Genomic DNA, 27,540 nt, shown 5'->3' with positions numbered 1-27,540 from the left:
CTCTCTCTGGACTCTTGTGGTGTGTCTCAATGTAGAAAATGATATCTCTATTAGTGTACGTCTTTGAAAAGCCTCCTGGGTCAGACCAAAGAGTGCCATTACAGTTCCACACAACCATTCTTACTCTGTTGTGTGGCACCATCCTATCAGTCCGACACTGTCATGTGCTGCCTGCATCCTTCTCTTCCCTCTCCTCGCTTTTGGCCCTCTCCCATATGATGACTTTGGCATCTCTGTATACAGCCCATTTCCCTTCCTGTCTTGGTGCCATAACTTGAACCATCCCCTCTCTACGATGTTCTTGCTGCAAAAGCGTAGGATCATAATCTAGATATGCCCTCGTCCCCTTCAATGCTGCCCTCATGCTCATAAAAGTGGACGTATCTGTTGCAGTCCTGAATCTCACAACCATAGGTCTTGATGGCTCATCACCCTTGCGCCCCTTCGAAGGTGACGTTGACGCCCATCTTGGCGATCAATGCTTTGGCATCTGCCATCGGGGTGTCGCCCACTAGTAGGCCTCTAACAAGGACATTCAATGATTTATGGTGTCTTCTTTTCTCCTCCCTTAAGGCATCAGAAATAAATTCCTTTTTTGGGGCTGATGTGCCCTTCTTGACCACTTCAGTCCTCTCTTTGTTTTGCTTTTGCCTCATTTCTTTGCTGAGACATTTATTCATATTTCCCTTGCATGGTGGTTTGTAAGGCTGCTTTGCATTCTCTGCTTTGAATTCCTCTAGTGTGTCCCCTTCCCCTCTAGTGCTTGTAAAATTTTCACTTTTTCCTCCAGCATACTCAATTCCCCATTCAAAGGTGGCTGGATCTCACCTTCTTCCATTTGGGTGCGTGCTTTCAGGAACTCATTTTTTGCTTGTAGGCTGATAACTTTAGCTTCCAATTCCTTTATCATTAGGACATGTTGGCTGGACTTAGCATCCATTATCCAGGTCATTTCTTCTTGCATTTTGCCTCTTTGAATCCCCAGCTGTACTTGCATTTCAGTTTTCCACTTGCTCATATGCATGGTCTCTTCAGTGGTTTCCCCTATCTTTTTTTGCAAGTTCTCAATATCTGCATCCTGCATTTTATAAACTTCTTTCATTTTGGCAATGCATGCTTTGGTGTGCTGGTCATTAATCTTCTGAGTGCTCATCCATAAAGAGTGGTATTTCCTTTCCTTTCCCCCTCTGGTCTTTTTCTCAGGTGAGCTGTGCATTTCACCACCTTGTAGCTATAGATTTTACCTTCCAAAAGAGCTTCTATATTGCTGTGCAAGGCATTAACGACTGTCCATTACAGATTCTTGAAGTTCTTGATCTCTGCAGGCCTGGTTCAGTTCTCAGCAAGGGCTGATGTTGTTTTCTGGTCGTTTTCTTTGTGCTTGCAGGCTCGCTTGTGCTTAGGCAGGTCCTGCACACGCATGCGCGCACCCCCCCCCCCCCCCCCCCCCCACACACACACACACACACACACAGAGACAGAAGTAGAGGTAGAGAAGTAGAAGTAGAAGTAGAAGTAGAAGTAGAGTCTATTAACGTCCTCGGGGGGCCAAAAATGACCCATGGGACCCGTCTCAATACAATATAAAATAGAGTCTCCTCAAGGAGAGGGGTCAGGAGTCTATGAGTTCCTGACGCCAGGTAAAAAGACGAGTGATAAAAGATCCCAATGCTGCTGGAGAGGCAGTAGAGAGAACTGATGTCAGCTGAGCGGAGTCCTCTAGTATCTGCTGGTAGTCCTCCCTGATATGTGCATATCGGGGGCATTGTAGAGCCACATGTGCCTCCGTCTCAACTGTCTGCATGTCACAAAAGGTATAGACTCTAGCATGTGTGGGCTGATGCATCCAAGCTCCCTTCTCAAATGCAAATGTATGAGATCTGGTACGAAACCTGGCTATGTTTCTGCGATATAGAAGGGGGATAGGTGTGCTAATATAAGGCTGAGCATGAGTCTCTATGGACATTTATGTAGACCAACATGAGGGATTTATGTTGTCTTGGTAATATTCCAGCTTTACCCTCTTTTCACTTGTCAGCCAGTGAGTTTGCAAAGTGCTCAGTAAAGACAGCTGAAACTCTTGCATGGTGACCTTTTCAGGCGGCATTGGTGTCAGTGTGCCTGCAGTCATTCTCAAACTGGTAGTACTTCCCCTAGCCAGTGTCCATCCTTCTGTGTATACATTGCCACCATCTATGATTTGCCGGGATATCAACCCCTAAGTATTTGAAGGTGCTGACATACTCAATAATCTGTCCATCAAAGGTGATCTCGGGGGATGTTCTGGCTGATTGGTACAGACTGCCATCATCTTTGTTTTTCCGACATTCACTTGCAGCCCACTTTCCCTACAGAAAGTCTTGAGCACTTTCCCTACAGAAAGTCAGAGAGAGAGAGAGAGAGAGGATGATGCCACACAAAGGCTAGTATACATAATACTGTATAAATGTCATATGCGTATATGTACACCCAAGTGTGTGTGAATTTGGATAGAGTTGTTAAACGACATAATGCTGTCTAAATGTTAAATGTGTGTATGTACACAGAAATGCCATATGCATGTATGTACACAAGTATGTCTGAATTTGGAGAGAGTTGTTAAACAGACCTTGTGTGCACCGGTTACACTCAAATTTAAGCATGCATGTAAGTGTTAAGTGCATGAGTGTTGTTCTATCATAACAACTTGTCTTAGTTTTCATGCTGTTAGTTTAGCTGTCCAAGTTAGTATTAAATTGCATGGAAATTTTTCTTTGTACGTTTGATAACTTTTTGTTGCGTGAATAGAAACTTCTGATGGAGGGAGCTTTGCAGAGCTCTTCGTTGATTCTGCAACCAAGTTGACGACTGAGGAAGAGGTGAACTGCAAATAGAAAAATCTCTTTGGATTGTAACTTCATTGTATAGGGTATACTTGGTTTTTAACGAGGTTCTCTGTGAATAAAAAGAGCAAATGGAAGTCGTGCTTTAGTACAAATGATTAGTTGAAAGTAGTGAAAACAGCTTGTTTTTTATGCATACACCTGAACTCGTCATTTCTGTAATTTTTTGACATATCTTACATTTTGTTTTTTTGGGGTTAGCTAGTGTTCCATCGAAGAGCAAAGACTATAACTTGTGCTTGTTTTATTTGAAGATTAATATGAAAATCTTCTCTCTCGCTCTCTCTCTATGTGTGTGTGTGTATGAATATGTATGTATGTATGTATGCATGAAGGTATGTAAGATAGATAGATAAACTGTATGTATGCATGCATGTAGCTATGTAAGGTAGATAGATAGATGTATCGATCTATCTTTACAATTCTGTTTATCAAGACATATCTATCTATATAATAAATAAAAAAATATATATAAATAAATCTATGTACATACGCACATACGCACATACATACATACATATGTATGTATATATATGTATATAGATACACACACACACACACACACACACACACACACACACACACACACACACATGTATGTGTGTGGGTTCCTTATTGGGCGCTCTAGACTCTATGGAAGGATAGAAATCATAGTCTTTGGTGATCTTCTTTTCCACTTTCCTTTTTTTCAAAAGTTCTCTGCAGCAATCTTTCTTTGATTGTCTGCAAACTCATTACATAGACTACAATGTATACTTGTCATATAGTGAGATCTTCTGCTGTTGTACTCTTGAGCTCTCCATTCAAGGAAGCTACTTTGTAATATAAGGCATCAAAATTTTCACCAAAGAAAAAAGTGTGTGTGTGTGTGTGTGTACAAGCTATCTTCTCAGAGCCATTTTGATATTGATTTTGCATGGGATTCTTTTGTTTCCAAAATGCAAGTTGTAATTAGAGATTATGGCAAGTCTTACATGAAGATTCTGAGAGAAACTGTTGCGCAGGCCAAATTGACTTGTCAAGACCTCACTGAACTCAGCCATCTTCATCCATTGTCTTTGCATGAGCAAACAACACTATGCCAAGCCAGACATTGTCTTCAAATCAATGATCACAGGAAACTGGCTAAATGGGAGACTAGAGCAAGACAAAGAGCTTTTACAGATAAAGGTTGCTCTTCTAAATAAATTTTTAAAAGCTTGCATCAGAAGAGATTAAAATCAAACATTTGCAGGGTGCTTCTACTTGATGGCTCATGGACTACATCACGGTCACAGCTTGCTTCTGTTTGTGTACATCATTTCTCTCAGCAGTTTGGTTCTGCAGATTCTCCCTCGTAGCAGGTTCTGTCTGCAAGAAATTCACTTTTACAGCATGTTTCTCCTATTATTTCCACTACTCAAATTTTGAAATTGGAGGAATCTTTTACGGAGAGGGAATTGTCAGATGCAATCAAATCCTATGGTAGATGGAAATCTACAGGATGGGATGGTCTTACAGTTGAGTTTTTTCTAGAATATTGGCCTCTTTTGAAGCATACATTGCCGCATATGGTGAACTCTGCTTGGCAAAATTAGAAAATGCCAAACACATGGAAGAGAGGTCTTGTTAAACTCCTTCCAAAAAAGCAAATTTGTGAATCTTTGGTTGATTGGAGACCTATCACGCTTATGCCAGTCATTTACAAAGTCACTATTAAAATGATTGTTGATCGGCTCAAAGGTTATTTACATGATGGGTTGCATCCTGCGCAATATGGTTTTTTTCCGCGTAGGCATATCACAGATAACATTGCTAATGCTTATGTTGGAATTGAATAAACAAAATATATGCAGCAGGATGTTTTGCTATTATAAGTTGATATTGCCAAAGCCTTTGATATTGTTAAGTGGGACTTTATTTCATCAACTATGCAGGCATTGGGATTTGGCAGAAAAATGTAGCAGGTTATCAATTGGTTATATCAAGATAGTAAAGCTGCCTGCATTCTTTCAGGAGATATTTCTACAACCTGGACTCTTGGTTGTTCTGTTCGGTAAGGATGTCCCCTCAGTGCTTTACTTTTTGCCATAGCCACTCATCCAATGCTTCAATATATGGACCACCTTTTGGACACTGGCATGTTGCACGGATTGGAAATTCCTGGCGGTTGTAGCATGATCGCTCAAGCATATGGTGATGATTCTTTCTTTACTACGAAAAATACTCGGAGCGATCTCTCCATGATTATGCAGGCTCTTTCTACATATGGTTTGGCTGTTGGTCTTCGTGTCAATTTTCAGAGATCAAAATTATTGCCGTTGCATGCTAAACACTGGCATAGTCTTTTGTGGCTTGGGGAAATTGTTTCAACTTCTCAATTGATTCGACATCTTAGCTATCCTATAGGTTGGGGGCTCACTCGTTCTCAACAAACTGATTGGGTGCTCACAAAGTTGAGGGCAAAACTTGAATAACGGCAAGGAGCTTAGGAAATTTATGTTTTAGCTTGTGTTGTCTTCTTCTCCATTACCTAATTAAGATGACCATATGCAGCTATCATTCGTAGCCGAGAGGAAAAGCACATTATCTTGACTAGTGCAAGAGGTCATTGATGAAGGGCTTGTTATGTAATTGCAAAGAATATCTCCTTCATGTGAGGAAAGCATTCCTTGGGAGTGTTGGACTTCACCATCTTAGCTACTATTTTTGAGGACAGCCTTACGAGATACTTTATTTTTGCTAAGTCTCTGAGCTAGGATATGGACCCAAGGTATTGCTTCCTCTTTCTAGGCATCCACTGTAATATTAAAGACTTGTAATTTCATTGCCTTGTCGATAGATCCTAGCTTTTTCTACTAAAGTAGATCTGGTTTCCTTTATGTTTGCTATCATGGAAATTTTCTGGTGCTCAAAAAATGGCAAGAAAAGTCTCAGATTACTCTCTATGCATCGTCTCTGCTCTCCAAAGATGCATGGGGGACTGAACATACTCAATATTCAAATGCATATACTTGCTCACAGGGGGAAAATGATGTTACAGTTTATGCAAGAGGATCAGCCTTGGGCTTTCATGATCCGCTCTCTTTTATTGCATATTGATACTTCTGCTTTTGGGCATTGGCAGCCTACACAGTGGGATTTTCTTTTTGGCTCTATTCAAGGCAAGATCAGAGGCTGTCCTTTTGTCTCTCGTTTGCTTCTTGATTGGTGCTCAAAAAATGGCAAGAAAAGTCTCAGATTACTCTCTATGCATCGTCTCTGCTCTCCAAAGATGCATGGGGGACTGAACATACTCAATATTCAAATGCATATACTTGCTCACAGGGGGAAAATGATGTTGCAGTTTATGCAAGAGGATCAGCCTTGGGCTTTCATGATCCGCTCTCTTTTATTGCATATTGATACTTCTGCTTTTGGGCATTGGCAGCCTACACAGTGGGATTTCCTTTTTGGCTCTATTCAAGGCAAGATCAGAGGCTGTCCTTTTGTCTCTCGTTTGCTTCTTGATTGGAAGCATATTTTATGTCACTTGGAATGGCATGGTAGGGATTCTTTGTCGGGAAATTCTTTGAGGGAAGAGAATATTTATTGGTCCAAAGTATTCCACCCTCCTTTGACCATACAAGAACCCAGGCGTTCTTATTTGTCTCTCTTTCAAAGGCATTTCTTCTGTGGCGGATGTACTTCAGGATGATGACACTCTTTTATCTTTTTCTATGGTTGCTAGCAAATATGGTTTGGGAGCTCATTATCGTCGTTTTCTGGCATCAGATTTCACAAATGCTCCAACCGTTCTTGCCGGTACCTCGTTTGAAACTTCAGAATAGGCTTGAGGATTGGACTCTACATTCTTCTTCCTCTTCAGCCCGTCCTTTGAAGCTTTCACATATCTTGGTGCCCTCTCTATATTAAGTGTTATTATTTCCGCCTTGGATTTCTGACAGAGCAAATTCTGTTTGGCATATGGATCGTCCACTACAGTGGTGGAGAAAGCGGTTGCGTCTCCTTTGGCATTATAAAGTCCCTCTTAGGCAACAGCTTTTTCTTTGGCGAGTCATACTTGGCATTTTTCCATCTGGGCAGTTACTCGCGCATAGACATATTGCTCCGGCTGTTTGCCACAGATGTCTACATTCTGCTGAATCTGTGCTTCACATCTTCTGGCATTGTCCACACACTTGTGATTTCCTCGCTCTCATCCGACAGAGGCTTCGAGCGAGGTTTCCTACTGTTACTTTTGGTAGGTTCTTCTGGTTGTTTGGAGTTCATCCAGCTAGACAGGGTTTTGATTTATTTTTTCTCTGGGTGCGCTACTGGGCACTGTGGACTCTATGGATGGACAGAAATCATAGAGTCTTTGGTAATCCTCTTTTTTCATCTTTTGTTTTTTTCAAACGATCTCTGCAGCAATCATTCTTTGATTGCTGCCAGACTCATTTGATTGATCATGATGTATATACAGCTTATACAGAGAATTTCAGTTGAGTAGTAGTTACTCCACTTTGAAGTAACTATGAATGTAATTATTTTACAGCAATAAAATATTTTTTCTCACAAATAAAATGTGTGTACAAGCTAGGAGATGTTGAAAGAGGCTGAGGAGAAGACCTGACTTTCAAGCATGCTAGGTTAGTAGGAGGATGGACACAGGTCGTGCAAGCACTTGTCATATAAGGGGTACTATGATTGCAGCATCTAGGAGCTAGGAGCCTCACACCATCCTGTAGAATGCTCCTATAAAGAGGAGTATAGGATGGCAATAGTTAATCTAAGACCAACCCTAGGGAGAATAGGACTCTCGATGGGTCATTAGTGGGCCCCACATGGAGCTTTGGCTACTCATATGACAATTAATTCACGATACATGTAAAGACAAGACATGAACAACTCTTGACACATGTAGTCTTCCCAGTCGTTCCTAGTTTCAGTAGTACTTTATTTTATTTGTTTTTTTTGAGGGTGTGATAGAGACCTCTCTTGTCCTCCCCTGAGGTTGGTACTTCCATGTCGACTTGGTCTTTTGATCTCATAGGGTTTGGGGGCCTTTTATAGACGCTACTTGACTCTTTCCTTCACTCTTCTGTGAGATTGTACCCTCCACTTTCTTGCCTTCGGTAAAGTTTCTCTTCTCTGAAGCTCTCTTTCTTGCCCCCCTTGGCGTTGTATATTTCTAACATGTCATATGATATGGCATTCTCATTCAGGGTCCACATTGCCCCTTCTGTAAACGTTTCCGTTGTTGCATTCGACTTTCTTGAATGTTCTTGTTTCTTGGTAACTAAGGTTAAACAATGCTTGGCAACATTCATAATGTTAATGAATGAGATCTTTTGGCCTTATTTTGGCAAGTTCTCATCACGTATTGAAGGAGATCTTGGTTTTCAGCATATCATTGATCGAACGTAAGCAGCATCTTTGACAAGTTTTTATAGGTTTTAGAGAAAATCACCTTTACACCAAGAATGCTTACGAGTATGATTTCTTGAACCATTTTGGTGCTCGTCATTTCGTGAGATAGCATCTCTATGGGTTTCAATAAGATTTGAGGTAATTGATTGTTGGCCTACTTTGAAAATTGTTAATGTTGAATGCCTCTTTCTCGGAGGCAAATTCTTATCATATCAAAGTTTTGCAAGTTCTTCCTGGTTGCGACACCAATGTACCAACCACTATAATTATATTTGGTGAGTTTCTCACCCACAATTTGTGTAATTTGAGAATTTTCTCCCATCTTTGCAATTTACAGCAAGGGCATAAACCACTCCAAATCCAACACTTGCAAGTGTGTGCAAATCTGAGATTTACCCTCTTTTAAGCATCCATGGGCTCCTATTTTGGTCGTAAATGGCATCAACCATCACACTTTTAAGGCATATACCAAACTGAAATTTTCTGTCCACTAACCCACCTCAACTCATTTGAGGAATTGTCATCCTGCTTCAACATGTATCCACTTGCTTGGTACTATTTCTTTTTGTTTTTCAATAGTATGCTTATTAAGAAATGAAATGTTTTCCTTCTGTTCAGTTACGGACAATGGGGACTAGGTCTAGCATTTGAGGGTGGACCCCCTTGCTTGGGGTTATGGGCATTAGTGACCCACAAGAGTGATGGCCTCTCTTTGAGAGAGACATCTAGAAACCACACCCCACCTGAGTCCCCAAACATGGGACCAATCAAATGCACAGATTGCATACCGACCTAGGAACCATTCAAGAGAATGTTCCCTGAGCTTTGGGTGTGGGCCTGGCAGCATGCCAAGAGTAATGGAGATACAAGATAAGACGACAAACAAATGAGCTCAGTATGGCTCAATTATGACCTTAGAGTACGTCAATAGATAGTCTAAGCTGTTAGGAACCCGTGTGTGCGATCAAAATTAAATTCTGACAACTTTGAAATTTTAGGGTTTTTGGGAGTGACGTGGCAGCTGACACGTGGCAGACTGCCACATGGAATCTGAGCTGGCAGGTCAGTCCACCTGTCCCACACATGTGGCAGCATGCATGGCAAGTGGCAGGGCATGCAGGCCAAGTGTTTGGCCCCAAATCTGGTAGATTTGGGGCAGGTTGTGGGCTGTCCTCTTTGGGACTGCAGCCCACCAAAAATCTGGGACAAGTGTCCACCTTCCACTCTAGGCCTAGGGGGGGGGGCTGAGCCTATAAAAGAAGGCCTCTCCCCTTCATTCCACGCATGAAAATTTCGTCACTTTTCTTCTCCCTCCTTTTAGATGATGCAGCAGAACCTCTCCAGCTCCTTGGGTGCAGCCAGCTTCTCCCCAGGCCATTCTCTCACCTCAGCAGCACTTTCTCTCTCTACAACAGCACATTCTCTCTCTACAGTTCCAGCCCCTCCTCTCCAGAAATCTGCCCCCTCTCAGCTCTTCTGGAACAGCAGCAGCATCCTCTCTCCTTCACCTAGCCTGGAGCAGCCACAGCCCCTTTCTCTCTCCTGCTGCAGTCTTTCTCTCTCTACTGCAGAATTTCTCTCTCTACTGTTCCAGCCCATTTCCCTTGCAGAAATCTGCCTTTCTGTGCACCTCTGGAACAGCAGCAGCTCCTCTCTTACATCTCCTCCCTTGGGATCAGCATAGGTACTCTCTCTCTACAGCTATCACTCCATAAAAGCTTTCTCTCTCTAGACTACAGGCTGTTTTTCTAAGCTGTTCTCATTCCAGCCCCATTTCCACACTCTCCTCACCCAAGGTAGCTTCAGAGGCATCAAGGACTTCATTTACAAAAGGGCCAAGTCACGAAGGGAGCCTGTATTGTCAAGTTTATCTCATTTACAGCACTATTTCATGTTGTTTCTACTATCTTTCTAGAAACTAGTGTTTGTCTCTAATGTTGGATGTAAGTGGTGATTGTTGCAGGCTTCTTCCTTGTGGATTGGGCAAGCCAAGAGCTAAAACCTAAGCTTGGAGTCCTCCTTTTTGTTGTCTACCTTGTACATATGCTCTTGAGTCTTGTATCTAGGTCCTAGGTTTTCACTGAGTTCATCAATTTGGAAGGTGCATTGCACCTTGGTCTTGTATCTCCATTTTCAAGAATAAAGTGAGCCTGGATGTCACTTTGTGTTTAAGCTGTATAAGTCTTAATTCCAGCTTAATTGCAAACTCTTAAGTTCAAGTATATGTGTTTGGCAACTCGCAATCATCTCATTCAAATGCCTCTGCAAAATCCGTTGTTTGAATTGATAGAAAGCACCGAGTAGTTTACATTGGTATCAGAGCTTAGGCAGTGGTCCTGTACTCTGTGCTTTCTCTTGTTGAGTCTCTCCTTCATTGAGTTATCTTGTCATCATGGCAACCAATGGACTTGACCCTCCTCCTAACCTGCATGAGTTGAGTGCTCTCTTGGCAAACATTGCTCAACAGGTTCAAGTGCTGGAAAGCAGCCAAGCAGGAACTCATGACATAGGGCCCCAATCCCAAGGAAGAGGCCGTGCGGACAACACCAACTCCAACAAGGAGGGAAGATCATCCTCTTCTTCCCCTCCTCGAGGTAGACGGCGTCATCGGAGTCCATCTCCTTCGAGACGTCCACGGAGACGAAGGTATGCAAAGCATAAGGTACCTCTTGGAGATAAGCTCTTCAAGTTTACCAAGTACAAGGGAGAGGACAAGCTCGAGGTCTTGCTGGCCTGGATCCGAGACCTCGAGTATTTCTTTGAGGGGGACGAGTACGAAGACAAGGCGAAGATCCGGTTTGCCGTCCTGCACATGCAAGACCGTGCTTCACTCTGGTGGGCAGCTATGGTCAACACTGGACAGCAAGCCCACACCTGGAAGCACTTCAAGAAGAACTTGATGAGGCACTTCCTGCCTAAGGAGTTTAAGAGAGATACAATGGTGCAGTGGGACATCCTCCGCCAACGCCAAGAAGAGAAAGTCAGTGAGTATGTTGATCGTTTTTGGGATACTTTGTTAAAAGTTCAAGCATTCAGTAGGAAGGATAAAAAAGAGCAGCAAAGGAAGTTCTTTGTTGGCCTACGGTATATCGTTCAGCATGAGGTGGACATTGCCACTCCTACTTCTCTCGAAGACACCATCAACATCGCCTTGAAGGTGGAGAAGAAACAATCTTTCTCCAACAAGCGGAATGGCAGCAACAACAAGTGGAAGTCCCAGGGAACCTCTTCCAAGGAACAAAAGGGTAAGGAGACAGCAAAGGACGCACCAAAAGAGCAAAAGTCAGCCAGCCAGCCTCCTTCGAAGAAAGCAGCCCGCACTTTCAGCTCATTGTCTCCACAACAGAAGCAAAAGTATTACTCCGAAGGGCGGTGTTTCAAGTGTGGCGATCGAGGCCACAACTTCTACGAATGCCCTCAAGCTGCCAAAAACAACAGCAACAAAGAAGCAGCCCTCAAAAAGCCAGTTTTGGTAGTCAACAAGGTGGAAGCACCTCCGGAAAAGGGAGCTGTAAACGACACCCATAGTTTGTTGAAAACATGGGGTCAGGTAAAGGATCAATCCGCTTTGTTTTTGTTCGATAGTGGAGCTACTCACAACTTTATTTCTCATGAGATGGCACAGAACTTGGGGATAGCCCCAGAGGATAAAGGAGAAGCCTTGGAGGCAACTGCAGCCTTCAAGAACCAAGAAGAGAAGGTGTACCCCATCATCGGCAAGCTTCGGGTACATCCAGGGGTACTTGGATCATCTACCCTTCATGGTGGCACCACTTCAAGGATCAGATGTAATTCTCGGCATGCCCTGGCATAAGCAAGTCAACCCCCGAATCGATTATGTGAAGAATATTCTAACCCTCCAACATAAGGGTAGAGATGTGAGCATTACAGCGGGAGTTTCAGGAAACACCATTCCTATGGTAAGTCATGCACGATCTCCCAATTTGCTTAAGAAAGGAGTATGTTCTTTTCTAGTGTTTGTACGCGATAAGCAACCAAGTGAAGAAAAGTCAGATCCTCTCACAAAAGAAAGATTAGATTTCCTTCAGGAATTCTCTAGTTGCTTCTCTCAGGAACTTCCTAGTCACCTCCCTCTTGAGAGACCAGAGGATCACAAAATTGACATAGTTCCAGGGTCTTCACCTCCAAATAGACCCCCATATAGAGTTAGTCAATCTCAACAAGATGAAATCTTCAAGCAAGTCCAAGAACTCTTGGACAAGGGATTGATCCAACCCAGTAATTCTTCTTTTTGCTCTCCTGTCTTACTAGTCCAAAAGAAGGATAAGACCTTCAGGATGTGCATAGACTATAGAGCCTTAAACAAACAGATGGTTAAGAATCGTTTCCCAATTCCTCGTATAGACGATATCTTTGATCGTTTAGGAGGATTTGAAATTTTCAGCCGCATAGATCTTAAGAGTGGCTACCATCAGGTACGAGTTGTACCTGAGGACATTCATAAAACAGCCTTCCGAACCACATTTGGGCTGTATGAATATATGGTAATGCCATTTGGCCTTACTAATGCCCCAGCCACGTTCAATCGACTGATGGAACGGTTGTTCAGGAACTATAGACAGTTCACTGCCGTCTTCTTTGATGACATCCTCATTTTCAGCAAGAATGAGGAAGAGCATAAGGAACATCTAAAGATTGTATTTCAAATCTTAGCTGAAAATGCTCTTCACATCAATGAGAAGAAAAGTGAGTTCTTTCTTCCTGAGATTCACTATCTTGGTCACATTATCTCACGAGAAGGTGTCCGTATGGACCCAGCCAAGATACAGACAATTGTAGAGTGGCCTGACTTGAAGAATGCCCATGAGGTAAGGTCTTTTCTAGGCCTATGCTCATATTACCGAAGGTTTATTTGGCATTTTGCTGAACTTGCAGCCCCTCTACATGATCTCACTAAGAAAAATCTGAAGTTCAGATGGACCCAAAAAGAAAAGGACTCTTTTAATGCTCTAAAGCATGCCCTGACTACAGCTCCTGTACTTATCATTCTTGACTTAAGGAAACCATTCCTAGTAGCAGCTGATGCCAGTGGCGATTGCCTTGGGGCTTCTCTTACCCAGGATGGTCATGCTGTGGCCTTTGAAAGCCGACGACTAAGAGATGCTGAACTTCATTATGATATCTATGAAAAAGAACTCTTAGCTGTAATTCATGCTCTCAAACTTTGGAAACATTATCTTTTAGGGATAGATTTTCTTGTAAAAACTGATCATGAAAGTCTTAAATATTTTCTAACTCAACCTCTGATCAGAGAGAGACATATGAAATGGTCTACCTTTCTGCAATCATTTCATTTTCAGATACAATATACTCCTGGAAAAGAGAATGTAGTGGCTGATGCCCTTTCTCGTAGACCACGGCTTCACCATATTTCAGTTCCCTATCATGATGAGCTAACAGCCCTCAAAGAATTCTATGAGGGAGATGCTGATTTTGCTCAGCCATGGGCACATTTGAAAGATGGAGGCACCCATCATGCCTATCACATCAGGGATGGCTATTTATTCATGGAGAACAAACTATGTATCACAAAGCAGCTTAGATCTAAAGTGATGGAGGAAAGCCATAACCCACCCTATGCTGGTCATAGGGGTATTGTGGCCACCTTTTCAGCCATGGATAAATTTTCTACTGGCCTAACATGAAAAAGGACACTGCTGCCTACATTTTAGCTTGTCTCGCATGTCAAAAAGCTAAGTATGAGAGAGGAAAACCCAAGGGTTTACTTCAGCCCCTACCCATTCCTGAGAGACCATGGGAACACATCACCATGGACTTCATTACAGGAATTCCCAGGACCAATCAAAATCATGACATGATTTGGGTGATAGTAGATCGATTCAGCAAGCAAGCCCACTTCATTCCTTGCAGAAAGAATCTCAAGGCACCTGAAGCTGCCCATTTATTTATTAGACACATCTTTAGACACCACGGCATGCCCAAGTCTATAGTATCAGATAGAGACTCAAAGTTTACTAGTAACTTCTGGCAGGCTTTGTTTGAGAACCTTGGAACTCTTCTAAGTTTCTCCTAAGCTTTTCATCCTCAAACGGATGGCCAAACTGAGGTTACGAATAGTACACTCTTGGATTTGCTGAAATTTTATGTGCATGACCAGCAAACCTTTTGGGAGAAATTCCTTCCTCTTGTGGAGTTTGCTTATAACAACACAATTCATTCCTCCACTGGAAACGCTCCTTTCGAAATTGTATATGGTAGATCTTTACCAACTCCACTCATGCAAACAAAAGAGAAAATCTTTGCCGCTGATCAATTCGTGGAGGATTATGACTCTGCTTATGCCACGGTTCGAGCAGCCATTCAAAAGGCACAGGAGAAACAAAGAGCAGCTGCAAATAAAAGACGGAGGGCGTTTGCAGTGAAAGAAGGCCAATGGGTCTTATTGAAATTTGAGAAAGCCCGGTTAAAAACCAAAGTGGGCAAAAAGCGCATCTACTTCAAGCTATCCTTTCGATATTATGGTCCTTTTCAGGTGTTGCAGGTAATAAATGATGTCTCGGTCCGATTGAGACTTCCAGAGTATTTGAAGATCCACAATGTCTTCCACGTAAGCTTGGTGAAACCCTTCATTGGGGAACCACCTCAAGAGCCCACACTGGACGATGCACCTGAAGTAGAGGACACTGAGATCTTGTTGATCCGAGAGCAAATTATTTTGCATAACTTCACTACGGGACGTCGCGGCACGACTCGCAAAATGTACCTTTTGAAGTTCAGAGGGCTCCCATCCACCGATGCCCAATGGGTGGACAGAGCTACATTTCAGGAGTGTCCTGAAATCTTGGATGCTTATGAGGAAGCATTTCAGTTGCGGACAACCGAATGAAAGACGGAGGGAATGTCATCTTGCTTCAACATGTATCCACTTGCTTGGTACTATTTCTTTTTGTTTTTCAATAGTATGCTTATTAAGAAATGAAATGTTTTCCTTCTGTTCAGTTACGGGCAATGGGAACTAGGTCTAGCATTTGAGGGTGGACCCCCTTGCTTGGGGTTATGGGCATTAGTGACCCACAAGAGTGATGGCCTCTCTTTGAGAGGGACATCTAGAAACCACACCCCACCTGAGTACCCAAACATGGGACCAATCAAATGCACAGATTGCATACCGACCTAGGAACCATTCAAGAGAATGTTCCCTGAGCTTTGGGTGTGGGCCTGGCAGCATGCCAAGAGTAATGGAGATACAAGATAAGACGACAAACAAATGAGCTCAATATGGCTCAATTATGACCTTAGAGTACGTCAATAGATAGTCTAAGCTGTTAGGAACCCGTGTGTGCGATCAGAATTAAATTCTGACAACTTTGAAATTTTAGGGTTTTTGGGAGTGACATGGCAGCTCGTTTTGCTGATTTATTGTAGAAATAGTTGATTTGTGTTATAGATCTTGGAGTCATCTCAAGTGTGATTCAGCCCTGGTGGTTTTCTTCTCAAGAATCTAGTGTTTTTCTGATCAATGTAGCTACGAAATAGCTTGGGCTTGATCTCCTAAGCACAACATAACTTCAGAACATGGAATCTCAGCCACCAAACAGTTCAGCCAGAGAGGTCTTGTAGAGCCAGATGATGACTTTGATGAAGAATTTATAGAAATCAGAAACCCAAGGATCACAAAGATTACAAGCATGATCAAAGGCCCAGATACATGTGGAAACACCTTATTAAAAAGGGATTGCCAGCAAAGGCTAAGTATATTTGATTTAATATTTTTTTTGGGTCTCTATCGTTGAATATATGTGTGTTGTTTTCCTTGTTTATTTCAGGGGAACTAGAGTAATACACACTTGGTTTGATTAATGATCAAAGTTAGATTTTGGAAGAATTGCTTGATTGGATAAAACCAAAGCATTGGACATAGCAAAGATATTCACGTTCTTTTGCCAAAAGTATATGGAGTTATTGGATTAATTCTTGTGATCGGTGAGATCAGATGTCTATTATGAATTGCAAGAGGTATTTGCAGAGTAAGCATGGATGAGCTGAGTGTGGTGTCTCCCTGATTGTTTCAGAAACGGAGTATAGTTCAAGTATGATGTGGAAAGTTTTATGGCAAGGCAAGACTTCAGTTAAGTGTGAAATGAGTTTTCACACAGGTATTTATTTTGAGTTATATTATCTCAAGCCCTGGAAGATCTAAGTTATGATGTCTCCATTATGGAGCTAGTTTCTGCTATTCAATCAAGATTATAGACTTGCAGTCTTCTAAGTGCAAAGGAATATAGATATCTTTCGTGGATATTGAGAAATACACAGTTGGACCTTATATGATCTGTGGTCCCATTAAGTGCCAAAAACCAAAAAATTAGTCTCTCAGTTAACTCAAAAGCCCCCAGTTTGTATGATTCAAGCATAGCTTGAAGAGTTCTCATACAAGAGAGCACAAGTACCTGGGAGGTTCGGGACGAGACCCACTTGAGGGTAGTACGTTCTAAATTGAAGTCATGAATATGGTTTTGCTCCATTACTAAATGTTTCCAGCTATCTCATTCCAGAGGATTTTAGTTATGATATTCAGTTTGGTTGTTTTTTTGTATGAAGCATGACATGCTTAAGTACCAGCCCCAATATGGCAGCATTTTGTGGTCATTATTGACCGAGTATTTTTTTGAGGATTCTATTATTAAATAGTTTCCATTGGGATTTGTCTTATACAAGAACTCTTATGGTTTCTCATGGATCAGTATGGCTAAAATGACATAGTTTCTCAGCTTATTTGTCAGATATATGTCATTTTGGAAAGTTTGATAATCCTCCAAGTTTATATCTGACTAGCACGGTAAGTGGAAGACGACCTTGAGAATTGGGAGCACTTGTGCAGTGAATGCAATCTATTTCAGAATAATCCAAAGAAGTGGTTCATACTACTTGGAAACAGTAGCATTATAGCTGCAAATCACTCCATGAGAGAAGACTCGAGGGGTCTCTCAAGAAAAGAAGACAAAGAAAGCCTCCGAGAAATATATAATGCTAAGTATCTCTTTTACGTTGATAAAGTTTGCCTTATGAAGATCTAACCCTTGTATGGCACAAAGAAAAAGAAGGTCCTATGGCTGCTCAGTGCTCTTAAAGAGCAGGAAATGCCAAAGAAACACAATAATCTCTGCACAGAAAGCAGTGCTTTAGATGCAAGGAAAGAAGGGCGCGTGGCTGCCCTGTGCTCTAGAAGGCCAGTCGGCCAAAAGAAGCAGAGAATGCTAGAAGATGGATCGGAAGTTACCAGATTCCAAGAGCCACCTAAGGTGGAAGAGATGAAGGAGATCCTCCAACTAGACCAGACTGCGTATTGCAAAAGAGGAGTCCTTATCAGATTGACTATGGTTAGAAAGCTGACTTTAGTTAACTAGAATAAGTTTTACTGTTCTACTTCTGCTTTACATTGGTAAAAGAGAACTGTGGGGATGCCCACAAGGGACTAGGATTAGTCCCTTGTGCTAGGATTATGAGATTGACTACGGTCAGAAAGTTGACTTTGGCTTAACTAGAATATGTTTATGTTTTACTTCAGCTTTGCTTTGGTAAAAGAGAACTGTGGGGATGCCCACAAGGGACTAGGATTAGTCCAAGAGATAGGAATGCATGCATTTCGCTAACCTTGAATAGGTTAAAGTGTTGGTGTTTTGTAGGACTTGAAAAACTGCAAAAGAGCTCACAAATGGTGTCAAAAAGCAGGTCCCACATGACCAAAAAGCACCAGGGAGATGGTGCCATTAAAGAGGATCCCACGGGGTTCTAGAAAAGGCTTAAAAGTGGCCCCACGGTGGGACAAAAAGCAAGGTAGTCTATTTTGGTGAAAAGTGGCTACTAAAAGTGGGTCTAGCTTTTTGCTAGCTCAAGTGTATAAAAGAAGGGCCTTAGGGCTCCCAAACCTTTCAAGAGTTCTACTCAGCCTAATGTTCTTTTATGAGCCAGTTGTACAAAGTTTATTCCATTGCAATAAAGACCTTTGAGGGTCTTGCCCTTCTTTTTGGGCCCTAATGTGTGTGTTCTCTGTTCTTTCTCTCCCTCTCTTAGTTCATTTTGATTCCTAGAAGAAATTCGCAGCTGCTCCTCGTCAGATGAAGCTGTTTTTCCTTGTTATGTATGAAATTAAAAATCTATCTCGGTGATTATCTACTGTGAATCAAAGATCCAGGCTGTGTTTCTACCATGAGTGATTCATTTTTAGGGTTTCAAGGCTAATCACCAATTCGTTTTAGGTTCCAAGGCTGATTTTTATTTCATTTTAGGATTTCAAAGTTCAATGCAGATTCCTTTTAGGGTTTTTGGTCTAGTTTCATAACACATATCTTATGGATGTTGACTCCATGGTGAAAATTCATTGCTACAAGTCGAAGAGTTTTTTAACTGAGCCTATCATATTGGGTGGAATTACTTGCAAACTTTCATCTTACCACTGAGTACATTCTAAGTTTATGCATTGTTGTTGCAGATGCCTGAGTAGGTTACTCTTAATTAACTTGTGTTATGGTGACCAATACATGCTTTGTTGAAAAGAACTGAAGCAGAATAGTACATGTTCCTTTTCCTTAAGAGTAGACGATTTCTCTCATTCATACGTAAATGACCCCTTGTATCATCAAGATTGTATTCGTTTGGGAGAGACTAAAATGAAATTGTTTAGACTACACAATTAGTTGTAGCTTGAATGAAGAGATTTGGACTACTTTTTGATTAGCCTTCTCCTTTAGTGCTAGCCTTGTCATGGCTGAGTTTGCCCTTCACCTCTGGAGTGCTGACAGAAACTCAGTACGAAGACTTTGTATAAATGGATGCTCAAGTATGTGTGGGTGTGTGGATTTGTATGTGTGAGAGCATATTTTTATACTAAGGTCTACACCCACTGTTGGGCACTGATGACGTCAGTGGGGATGTCATAGTAGCTTAGCTAGACCTTGCTATGCGTGATGGAGTTTATGGTTTTCAATCTTATGAGTGACTGTCGTGAGATTGAAACTGCACTATGTTGTGTTTTTAGAGGATGGGTTTGGGAATGTTCCTGGATTCATCTAGGTATATTGTATTTGTGTGTTGTACGCTAGCGCAAGCAATGGAAGCTCAAAGAAACAAGGAATGGAGGCAAAAACAAGCTGCTGTAATGAATTTTTGCAATCAACGAATGAGTACAAGGAACACCCAGTATAACAAAACCTTAGAACAAGGTATCCTAACTGGTACATATACTAACTGCTACAAACTCCCCTCCATGGTATGGGCTGAAGTATCCTAGACATGTCTTAGAATACCTGAAGAACTAATATCATAGTTTCACATGTTCATCTTGTAGGGATATAGCAATCTATGATTGTACAAAGCATAACAGATCAAGTCCCAAAAGGTACTAAGTTAAAGCTTGCGAAAAAGCTTCAAACTTAAGTCAAGGAAGAGCTTTCGTAAAAAGATCTGCCAAGTTGTCTTCAGTGGGAACAGAAGACAACTGAATATTGTCTGCTGATAATCTGTCTCTCTCTCACATAGTGTTAGTGAAGAATTGGCCTCATAGAGAAGGCCAAATATTGAGTGCATTTGAGGTACTTGAAGACACGCTTCACGACCTGCCAATGGTGTGTAGAGGGGCTCTGCATTTATATATGCTCAATTGTGAGACAAGGTATTGAAGATCGGGTCTGGTATGGTATAAATAAATCAAACAACCAACTGCCTGCTGATAGAGGGGGACATCACATGCACCACTGCCATCCTCAGATGAGAAGTGTAATGTTGTGGATACTGGCTTGCAATCCTCAAACTGAAAACGCTGCGAACGTGTTCAATATACTTGGATTGTGACATCAAAATACCCCCTCACTGCTAGCAAATTGAATGCCCAGATAATGTAGACCAAGATCAGACATAGCAAATGTTTTCTGCAAGTCAAGCTTAAAAGCTGCAATTCGCTCAGCATGTCTCCCAGTCACATGCATGTCATCCACATAGAGTACTAAAATCAGCAAATCTGTCCTAGCCTCTGTAGGGCTGTTCTGAAAGCCAAGATTAAGCAAATGAGCATGTATCCTGGAATACCAAGCCCGGGGTGCCGGCCCTATCATTTTACATATGCTTAGCCAAGTTAGGTGTTTTATAGATGATTTATTGTACTAGATGTTCTTGACTTTCAAGACTTTATGTAGAAAGACGCTTGTGCTTTTGGAGAAGCGATCTATCTTCCTGACTGTGAACTAAACTGCACTTTAAGAGGGGATTCTTGTGTTTTCTTAGATCTTAGACTTTCTCAATCTACCGTAGGATTGGAGGTTGATATATATGATAAACGTGAAGAACCTAAATATAGTGGTTTACACATGATAACATTGCCTCACATTGACTTCAACATTTTTGATTTGGCAAAATATGGAGTCTTTTCTTCCCAATTTCATAGATTTTCCTGCCTTTGTACAACTAAGGAGTCTTTGTCTTTGTCACTCAATGTAGTAATTTGATCACTTTACTAATGCATTGGGGATATAATCCAAGAAAAATAATGAAAAAAGTACGCAGCAATCTTAGATATGAAGTCTTTTATGATTTACCTATGGTGTATTGGCCTTAGGCATGTTTAGAATGATTGAACTTAAGCTGAAAACAAAAAGCAGGGAGCTACCTGTTTTACTTTTAGTTTCAAAAGAGAGTTCAATTGAGTATGCATGCGCTTTCTAAGTTAGAAATGCAATGTTGCATCTAAGTTAGGAATGCAATGTTGCATCTTTGTAGGAAGCGGTACATAATCGTACGAGGTTCATTGAGTTTTTTAAATGTTTTAAATAATTCTTTCATTCTGTAAATTCTTTCTTTCATTCCTTCATGTGTGTGTGAGAGAGAGAGAGAGAGAGAGAGAGAGAGAGAGAGAGGGATTTTATTGCAGTTTTTTGCTCGATTTTGTTTCTTGATTTGTTTTAGAGTTACGAGAAATGACGAAAGGGAAACGGGAAACGGAAACGAAAATGGAAACGTTTCGGGATTTTTGAGAGGGGGTGAAACGGGGAAACGCCACGTCATCAAGGGGGTTTACAAAAGGGGGTTTAGAGTAATGCATACACACATTTAGAGTGCTCTACCTTCAAAAAAAGTGCACAATAAGCTATAGCTCTACCTAGTACCATTAATATTGATTGTAACTTTGAACTTTGGAGATTCAAGTTTCATTGTTCAACCAGTTACCGCAAATTTCAATTACGCAAGGTGGGGTAATTTATAAATCCTATAACAAGTTACAAAATGGAAAAATGATTCATGATTCATGATATTTAAGAAACCAATCATGATTCTTAAATGGTAATTCAGCTTTCAAAGCCCAAATGTCATAGTAACAAAAAGAAAGCTGAAACCCAAAAAAGGCTACATCGAGGATGATATCATATATGATCAAATAATAAGCTCATCCTCATCCTGAGACTCAACCTCTACCTCCTCCTCCTCCTCATCATCATTCTCCTCTACTAACAAATCATCATCATCAGGTGAGTGGGCATCATCTGGGCTATGAAATCCAATATATTTGTCATGCATATACTCGTGTCTCATCTTGTTAAGCAAACGCAAGTTTGCATTAACAAAACAAGATCATTGGCCCGTTGCGTTTGCAGACGATTTCTCTTCTTTGTGTGGATATGGGCAAAGCTACTCCACAAACGCTCACAAGAAGAGGAGGTGCAAGCTTGGCTTAGAATGCGGATGGCAAACTTTTGCAACTCGGGGGAATCAGCTCCATAATCCTCCCACCATGTAACAGCCCCAACTCGAAATCTGAAATTCCAAAACTCATAAATTTCAGATTTCTAATTTTGTATTAAATAACAAATTACAAGTTCCTAAAATCGGAAAATTAAAATGAGTTAATATTACCTATCATGCTGTGCATCTGGCCATCCATACATGCCTTCCTTATTGCGATAATTGGCAAGCTGGTCTTTTATCCTCCGTCGTCCATCAGGAGTTGGCACCATCTTTTGAAGAGTGAGGTTCCAACCACGAACAACCTCTGCATCACTCTGTTGTGCACTTGCCTTGTGTTGAAACTCCAGGTCCAACACAAAGGCAGCTGCATGCATGGGAGAGTAATATTGATTCCATCTGCTCACAGCCAACTCTTTCAATTCTCTCAACCTTTGGGGATCCTTTTCTGTTTCTCTGATATTCTCAATCATCCGATCCATCTCCTCATACACCTTACCAAGAAAAGGCATATCTTCATCAACTCGGTTAAGCAGCTTCACAATAGGCACACATAGATCAACAATGTGAGATGCATCAGCCTAAAATTCATCACTGCCCATGCACAAGTCATAAGAATAAATTCCAAGAGCCTGCCTAGAAGTGGGCCATGCATCCCACTCTGGGCTTGCCACAACTTGTTTCAGTGCAGGTCTCATTTCAAGGAGCTTGCGAAGCATCAAGAAGTTGTATGCAAATCTTGTCTCTGCATACTTCAAAAGCTCCTTGTTGGCAAATTTACGATACAAAGCAAGAGAAAAATTATGTCGTGTGATGAAGTTAACCACCTCTTTTCCATTGTCAATAACATTCTTGACCCAATCCAATTTGCCAATGTCTTTCAATAAATTTTTCAAGCAATGTGCTACACAAGCACTCCACTGGATATGAGGATACTTTTGCTCCAATAATGCACCTGCTGCCTTATTGGTATTTTCCCCATGTGAAACAAGTTGCAAAACATTAGACGGCCCCACATATTCCACTGCATGTGCCCACATTTGCATCAATACAGGTGCTGTTTTTTGTTGCACTCCATACTCTATGGAGTGTATGTAGAGTGCAGATCCCCTACAATATGCAAGGATACCCTCTAGTGAGTGACTTCGCACATCACTCCATCCATCTGCAACCAAACTTACCCCATACTTTACCCATTTCTCTTTCACAGGTTTAATAGCTTGCTTAACTGCCACCATCTCATCCTCTAGAAGCTTGTCCTTCAAAGCATCAAATGTGGGAGGGGTATATGTGGATCCAAATGTTTTGATTTCTGACACCATCTCTTTGAAGTAGGGTGATCTAGCAACATTGAAGCTAATCCCATTGGAGTAAAAAAATTTGGCCACAGCTGCATCTACCTTCTGCCTTCCTTTGCGGATGCCATGATGTGTAAAGACTGCCCTGCCTATGTGAAGTAGACCGAGATGTAGCAGGAATATTAGCAGGAGCTCCATGTGCACTCGCAGAAGAAGAAGCCGTAGTAGCAGAGGGAAGAGGACTCCGAAATGCAGTGGCCTGCTGAACACGTGCTGCATGAGCACCTGAAGAAGCTCCTACACCAGTGGAAGCCATTGTCTTTGCCCTTTTTGTAGTGGGCAATACTTCAACCTCTCTTTGCAACCTTTCTTTCTCTTGTGGTGAGATTACGGAGCATAGCCCAATCCCCCCATCCTTAATGCCAAGAAAATGACATTTGATCCTATCAGGGTTCCCTCCTCGCTCCAATCCACACCATCTGCATCTTAACTTGCGAGCTCCTCCTTTCTTGGAGTCATACTTGCCTACCAAATCAACTTGGCTCCACCAATAATCCGATTGGGTGGACTCCTTCTCTTGCTGAGGGACAACGCTTTGTGAAGCCATATCCATGAGCAAAAAGAGTACTTGTACAAGCTGCAATAGATCAAATTTCAAAGGGAAAAGCCAAGAATCAATGGTTGCAGCCAAAAAACAGCAAGATGTTTGTGGCAAGAGAGGCATAGAGATTCGAGAAAGGAAATGTGCTCACCAGTGACCAAAGTCGGGTGTCGAAAAGAGCAGCCACTCGTAGGGCTGGGACTCGGGACTCGGGAGAGAACCAGGCGGGCAAGAAATCGGGGGGAGAGCAGCAGGCAGAAGGGTAAAAACATGCGACGGCGCGGGAGGCATTTTTATTGTTTTGCCCTCTTTTTAGGTCACGCTCGAAACGGCACTTGAAGCGGCGCGTTTCGGGTCTGAAACGGCGTTTCAGATGCCGTTTCGGCGTTTCAGCCTGTGTTTCGGGTTTTCGGGGCCGTTTCGCGTTTCGGGGGGTCTGGCACGAGGGAAACGGCGTTTCGGGCCTTTGTTGCGCCGTTTCGGTGTTTCAGCGTAACTATGATTTGTGTGTTTATTTTTGCTTAGTCACCTTCTTCCTTTCTTCTTTATTTCTTGTTATGCTTCTCTTTTGTTTATTTGACATAGTTTAGTACGAGACTCTGCGGGTCTTTAGAAACCTAGTATAGCTGCTAATGCTTGGGCATTGGTGACGACATAAGTGTTGCTTTGCTCACTAAGTATATTTACCTTTAAAATTTTGTTACCTCATTTGTCTTCTCTTTCGTTTTCTCTTTTATTTTCTTTGTGGAATTTTGGACTTTAGAACAACAAAAATCTAATTTCATATGATTGGATATATTCTAGTCTTACAAACATATATGTTGAGGCAAAGCTCTCAAAGCAATCAAGACCGTTTGCCTATGCATTGCCTTTGGTAACAAGTCGGCCTTACTAAACCAAAGTCGCATCGGATTTGTTGTAAATCCACTCGGTGCTGGTAACCTCTCGTTTTGGTAGTCTCTTGGCCAAGTGTGATTCGTTAGAGTGGAGCCCGTCTCCATCACAAACCTCTACAATGGCCTATTCTTTGCTTCATCAAAGGACCTTAGCTCCGTGGTCTCCCTAATCCTAGGACACGATATTGTCACGAGCATCCACAGCCCTTGGCATGCTCCCTATAGGCTGCAAGGCTAGAAAATACCGCTAGGTAGCCTTAGAAGGCTAAAAAACACAGAGTTGACTTTTTGGTAAAAAAGTCAACGCGGCGGTGACCTTTTGGTCAACGATGACTTTTTTGGCCGTCTTGGTTAATGGTCGAGGTTGACCATTCGACCAAGATCGGTCAGTCTGCCCTAAACGCGTAATAAGGCAGCTCCCATGGGCGTCATTCTTTATCCTCCTCCTAGGCTGTTTTGGGACAGCAGTTCTCAGCCAGCAATATCAGGATCAGCAGTAGTTCAGCAGATCCGCCCCATCTTCAGCATCTACAGGTTCATTCACAGGTTCCAGCACGGCTCTGGATAGCAGCAGCAGTGGTTTGCATGAGAGCATCCCTTTACTCCATCAGTTTGCAGTTTCTATAGTGAGGGTTCAGCTCCCTCCCTACAATATCCTACTTCCATTTTTCTGTGAGAGTTTCGTCCCTTCATAGAGTACTTAGCCTTGCAAAACCTGCAGTTGTATTGAGCCCTGTTGGGCAGACATTTATTCAATTCAGTTCAGTCCCACTTGTGTTTTGAGTGCATTATTCTCTTAGTTCAGTTATTAGTGAGCAGAGAGAGATTAAGTTAGGCTTTCTGCCTACTGCAGATGTTCCATTGCTGTAGTCCTTGCTTTTGTGAAGTTTCTCTTAGAGATGCCGCTAACCGCTGTGTCCTCCAACTTCATCATGCTACCATTGGAGAATTATGCTTCTCTTTTTAAGAGTCTTCTTTGGAGGCTCTGGTTCCTCCATCTCTATTTTCGACTCTTGAACTAGTCCCATCATTGCTTCATTTCGAATTGCCTAATTAGGTATCCTTGGGGCTACAATTGGAGAAGCTAGATTAACTGTGTCAGGCCCAGGTTTCGTATCAATAGATAATATCTTGGATTACCATGATGCTCTTTTTTACTTGATTTAGTGCAAGCTTGCACTTTTCCTAAAGATTATTCTGGTATGAGCTATTACAAAACTCTTTGACTTCAATGTTTGATCCAATCTCTTCATCAAGGAGTATAAACGATATCCACATGAAGACAACTTAAATATCTACTTGACCTCGTAGGCAGAAGTGCAACCAATACATCGAATGACCTTTAGTTGGAGGACTATATCATCGACGGATCCTTCTTGATGGTCAGAGATTTCTTTCCATATCCCTTACCCTGAAGTGTGATGTTACCGGATGAAATTGCTGTAAGGCCGCAGTACCCTGTGCATTTGTATGTATTACTTAGGTTGAGCTATGCTATACTTTATCATTGTCATGTGTTAGACTATTGTGGGCACGCTGATGATCATAAGACATGTGTTAGGAGCTCTTCTTGTGCTGTATGATGATCTTCTGCTGACCTAGGTTGATACCATGGTTAGGCCCTATTGGGGACATCATTTCCTTATCCATGGTAGAAGAAAGAGTCATGAACATGTTTGTTTGACCTGCAACACAAGCTTGTTTCACCAGTGCTTCGATAAGAGTCTCAATAATGTCAAAGACATGACGCTCATCTCTTCCATCCTCATCCTGTTTTACCTTTTCTATTCTCTGGTTTGGGTTTTGTGGTTATAGCATTAAGGAAGGAGACCTTGGGAAGGAGCCCAAGGTCTCCGCCTGAAAATAAGTTTGTTTCATTTCAATTATTTTCTTTGAGCAACCGCATAAGTTAGAACGTGGTTGGATGCTAAGTAAATAGATGCATAATTTCTTGAAACCGGCCTTCGGGAAATCCAAACGGCAGTGAATAGATAACAACCAGCAAAGACCTAACTTTCAGCCATTTAGAATTTCCCATAGCAAACCAAAATAATTTCAAACACAAGCTAGATTGCCTTGGTCCTGCACCAGACACACCAGATTGGCCCTAAACTTAGTGCCCCTTTCGGTGTTTATTCATCATTTATTTAGAAGGCATCCAAATACAAGAAAAGCACTATCGCGCATTAGCCCAAATCAGCCAACTAAATAATCCGTTCATAGGCACTTCCATCGTGCTATGCATCAGTTTCTGTCTCAAAAAGGCATCCTAGTCCAGTGCAATATCCCATGGCAGCCATTCTTCTGATTCTGGTTGATAGTTCTAACCTGGCAACTTTGATACCCTTAAAGGGAGTCCTCCTACCAACTTTGATATCCTTCAAGGGAAGCTTCGTAGGAGAGAAATTAGCCAAGTTTGTCCTGGCAGCTCTGAACAAAGCCCTGGCATGTGTAGTTTGGCGGTGACTCACGTGTTGTGGAATCTTGCAGGAATGCTGATGGAGTACTCCTCGAAGCTACTCTGGGTTGAGTGCAATGCATGTCCAATAGTGTCACTGTAGCGACTCCTGGCTTGTTGTGATCGTGAATCCATAAGGAGAAGAAGAGGGAGGTGACATGGAAGTGAAGAAGAGAGAGGAGGAGGAGAAGGAGAAGAAGGGAAGAGGAGAAGAGAATATGGCATTCACGAAAGGCACTATGAGGGAACAAGAGACAACTCTAAAGGGGGAGAGCTTGTATTCCAATGTGTGCAACCAACA

General features: G+C 42.0%; 2 protein-coding genes across 5 annotated transcripts in view; both read left to right on the top strand.

The window, feature by feature from the left end:
- Positions 1-27,540, top strand: part of LOC147897250 (Nucleic acid-binding, OB-fold-like protein) — a 174,810-nt gene that overhangs the window by 38,357 nt on the left and 108,913 nt on the right. The window lies entirely within an intron of this gene.
- The window catches only part of LOC147897252 (flowering time control protein FCA-like), a 139,337-nt gene that overhangs the window by 32,761 nt on the left and 79,036 nt on the right, over positions 1-27,540 (top strand). For all 4 annotated transcript variants that reach the window (XM_087380709.1, XM_087380708.1, XM_087380710.1 and 1 more), the window contains exon 2: positions 2,788-2,858. In XM_087380709.1, the coding sequence (XP_087236835.1) occupies positions 2,788-2,858 (71 nt within the window). The remainder of the gene's footprint in view (positions 1-2,787; positions 2,859-27,540) is intronic.

Source organism: Dipteris shenzhenensis, chromosome 10 (assembly GCF_047967505.1).
Source record: "Dipteris shenzhenensis isolate YYH24624 ecotype China chromosome 10, Dip_SZ_1.0, whole genome shotgun sequence".
Classification (NCBI taxonomy): domain Eukaryota; kingdom Viridiplantae; phylum Streptophyta; class Polypodiopsida; order Gleicheniales; family Dipteridaceae; genus Dipteris; species Dipteris shenzhenensis.
The sequence above is the reverse complement of the archived record's forward strand: the minus strand, read 5'-3'. Positions and strand labels throughout refer to the sequence as shown.